Raw genomic sequence first — 4,291 nt, forward strand, 5'->3', positions numbered from 1 at the left:
CATTACATCCAGTTTCAGAGCTGTAGAGAGTGTAAATGAGCCCTGCGTCCTCTAAATGCTCCTGGATGATGTTTTCTCCATCAGTGGATCAGGGTTGTTGTTTTCTCACTGTGTGCAGGCGAGCTGTGAATCCCTGAAGACCAAGAAACCCTTGAACCGTTCAGGACTGAAGAAACGACAGAGAAAAGCATCTGCAGCCGGAGACTCAGAGGACGATTCAGCCAACAGCACTTCCAGAAGACAAGCGAACGAGATCAAAAAGAGGAAAACAGAGGAAAGTCCTTTCACAGCCCCAGTGAAGCAGGAGAAACACAGAGACGACAGTAAAGACCTGGCCTTGTGCAGGTGCTCGATTATTCAGATTTCATAATATATTATTTATAGATAGTCTAGTGTGAGTGGACACTGGATTATAAATGTGGAGTTTTAGATGAAGCACAAGTGAACAGCGACAGAAGTGTCCATAGACTGACACATTCACACACACTGACACACACATTTTCTGTTTCACACTGATAACGTTGGTCCTGTTTTGATCCTGTCACTATGCTGACACACAGGCATGTGTAGCTCCGCCCTCTTTTGAAACAAGAACAATCTCATTTGAATTTAAAGCGACAGTCACCAAAATGGCACAATTTGTATCAAAGCCTAAAAGGGGCAGATTCAGAGAGTTATAAAGCATTATTTGTGTGGTGTTTTCAGCCTGTATGTATTTTCAGTTGGTATTTTGTTGTTCTGGCAAAAAAATAAAGCCAAAAACTGCTGATGTTTCAATAAAATAACCAACAGAATAAAGTTAAACCAGTTTTGAACAAGTAAAGGGTTAATAAATAATGAGTTTTTAGTGAACTATCCCTTTAAGATGTTGTGTGAGGATGTTTTGTGTTTTTGATTACTCTGTTCAGAATATTGTTGGCTGAGCTGGAGGGTCATCAGGAAGCAGGGCCGTTTCTGACACCCGTAAACCCTAAATCTGTCCCGGGATACCGCAAGATCATCAAGAAACCCATGGACTTCTCAACTATCAGAGACAAACTCGCCAGCAGCCAGTGGGTCTCACTTACTAGAATATATAGACTTGTCAGTTATATTATTGGGGGAAACTTTAACATTGCAGGTCTAGAATCAGAAACATTTAATGCAGTCATAAGTTGGCCTGCTCCCATTATTTACAGACTTTTGTTGATGGGTGTTACTTCATTATTATTATTATTTATTTATTTATTTAATTTTTTTGCATTTCATTTTTTCCTACAATGCAACTATCACATTTTGTTTTCTTATAAAAACATAATTTTAATTAAACAGTCGTTGCAGTCAAAAAATATGCATTTAATTTTATTTATTTATATATTGATTTAATTATTCAAATTTTATTTTAGTATACTTTATTTAATATTTTATTATATTTTATTGCATTTTAATTTTTAGATTAATGTATATATATATATATATATATATATATATATATATATATATATATATATATATATATATATATATTTTTTTTTTTTTTTTTTATTCATTTATGTTTTGTTTTGTTTTGTGTTGCTTTTTGAACACTGGTTTTAACCAGTAATGTTTAGTCAAACAGATTCAAGATATTTTACAATGATGATAATAATAATAATAATAATAATAATTAATAATAATAATAATAATAATAATAATTTTAATTAACCAACATTTTAATCAGTCACTGTAGTTGAAAAATATAAATTTAGATTTATTTGTATTTATTAACTTATTTTTTTATTTTTTTATTTAATTTGATTTAATTAGTATTAATTAATATTTTATTTTTGTATTTATATTCATATTTTATTCATTTATTTTTTGCTTTGCATTGATTTTTGAACAGCTATTTTTAGTCAAACAGTTAAGATATATTGCAATAATAATAAAAAACAAAACATTTTGTTTCTTAATTAAACCATAATTTTAATCAAACAGTCACTGTAGTTGAAATATATAAATTTTATTTTATTTGTAATTATTTATTTATTTATAATTTATTTATTGTTTAATTTTATTTTATTGTAATTTAATTTATATTTTATTTATATATCTATATATTTTTTTTAATTCATTTTGCATTGGTTAAAACGTAAGTTCAAAAAGTTTTCAGTAGTTAGTTTAACAGATAAATTGCAATAATAATAATATAAATGTACTTTTTCTGAGGGGTTATAATGAAACCATAATTTTAATCAAACAGTCACTGTAGTCAGAAAATATGAATTTGTTTTATTTGTATTTATTTAGTTTGTTTATTATTTATCTACTTTTTTTACTTTATTGTAATTTAATATTTATTTATTTTTTATTTTTTGCTTTGCATTAATTTTTAACTCATGTTTTAACCAGTCATTTTTAGTCAAACAGATTCAAGATATTTTACAATAATAATAATCATAATAATAACATTATACATTTTTAGTTTTTTTAACAAAACCATAATTTAAATCAAACATTCACTGTTGTTGAAAAATATTATTTTAATTTTATTTGTGTTTTTAATTTTATTTATTATTTATGTATTACTTGAGTTTTTGTCACAATCTTTTATTTTATTTTATTTATAATTTAATTTTTACCTTTATATTTTTATGCATTATTTTATTTTTATTCATATATTTTTTGCTTTGCATTGCTTTTTGAACTTTTTTAACCAGTCATTTTAGTCAGATTCAAGATATTTTGCAAAAATAATAATAATTATTATTATATTAAAAATAATGATGATAATAATGATGATAATAATAATAATGATGATGATAATATTAAAATAATAATAATAATAAAAGCATTTTTATGCTTTTAATTTACCAATATTTTAATAAAATTGTAATCATGAATTTAGTTTTATTTGTGTTTTTTTTTTTTTTTTATTACTTTAAGATTTTTTTTAGTTATTTTATTTTAATTTATATTTTATATTTTACATTTTTTATTAATATATGTTTTTACGGTCACTGTAGACAATATTTATGATTTTTTTATTTCATTTATGTACTTATCATTTTATTTTTATTTTATATAATTATTTTATTGTATTTAATTACATTTTATTGTACTTTAATTTATATTTATTTTCATATTTATATTTTATTCACTTTTATTTTATTTTTTTTTTTATTTTGCTTTGCTTTGCCTTTTGAACTCATTTTAGCTACTCAGTTTTGCTTAAACGTATTCAAAATATATTGCAGTAATAATAATAAAGTATATATTTTTTTGTTTTTTAATGGAACCATCATTTTAATCACTGTAGTCGTAAAAATATACATTTTTTATTTATTTCATTTTATTTTCAATAGAAACATCATTTTGACTAGACAAAATTTGGAGTCCAGTAGACTAAAAATACTTCTTACACACACACACACACACACACAAAGTGAATATCTGAGAAGTATATAATCAACTTAAATTAACCAACATATCAATGCATTTCTGGTGAACCTTACAGTGCAAGTTAACATAACAATGTGCATTACATCACCTTTAATAATCACACATCGCCATTTCCTCCTGCAGGTACTTGAATCTTGAGACTTTTATTATCGACGTGAACCTGGTGTTTGATAACTGCGAGAAATTCAACGAGGATCATTCAGTCATCGGCCGAGCAGGACACGCGATGCGGAGGTTTTTCCAGAGGAGATGGACTGAGCTGTTGAGGAAAAACTCCACGAAAACCAATGTAAACTCATGAGACGCAATACACACACTCATTTTTACACCTCATTCACACACACCTCGCTCGCTCCAGCACAGCGACAACTGAAGGGAATTATCCTAACACTACCTGTACATATGACTGTTTTGTTTTTTAAATAAACGTTAATATTATAGTGGATGTACTGTATTTCATGTTTTTGATTATTTATAACTTCATTTTCTATGACAAATAAAGCAAAAATAGTCAATGAATGTGTTTCTTTAGGGGAAATATGTATATAAAGACTAAAATAGGGGGGAAATGTATTGTTTACATAATTCTGAGCTCCTAGAGAGATGGAAAATACAATATGGTTACATTAAAAAATCCCAGTGACTTTAATTGAATAAGATACACAAGTAAGAATAATAAAAAAAAAAGCTAAAAAAGAAATAAGTGTTTACATAATTCTGAACTCCTAGAGCTCCAGAATATTTGTACTTGTTACATTATAAAGCTGCATTTGTGTCAACGTTTGTTTAAATTACAAGCTCAAAAAAAAAAAAAAAAAAAAACAGGCCAATTTAAAAGACTACTAATATTAAAAATTGAGTCTGAGTATTT

General features: G+C 26.2%; 1 protein-coding gene across 25 annotated transcripts in view; it reads left to right on the forward strand.

Annotated features, from left to right (window-relative positions):
- baz2bb (bromodomain adjacent to zinc finger domain, 2Bb) overlaps positions 1–3,865 on the forward strand; it is a 131,997-nt gene extending 128,132 nt beyond the window's left edge. For all 25 annotated transcript variants that reach the window (XM_073913255.1, XM_073913265.1, XM_073913259.1 and 22 more), the window contains 3 exons: positions 119–345; positions 909–1,052; positions 3,544–3,865. In XM_073913255.1, the coding sequence (XP_073769356.1) occupies positions 119–345; positions 909–1,052; positions 3,544–3,721 (549 nt within the window). In that variant the 3' untranslated portion in view covers positions 3,722–3,865. The remainder of the gene's footprint in view (positions 1–118; positions 346–908; positions 1,053–3,543) is intronic.
- Positions 3,866–4,291: the final 426 nt, after the last annotated feature.

Source organism: Danio rerio, chromosome 9, assembly GCF_049306965.1.
Source record: "Danio rerio strain Tuebingen ecotype United States chromosome 9, GRCz12tu, whole genome shotgun sequence".
Taxonomy (NCBI): Eukaryota; Metazoa; Chordata; class Actinopteri; order Cypriniformes; family Danionidae; genus Danio; species Danio rerio.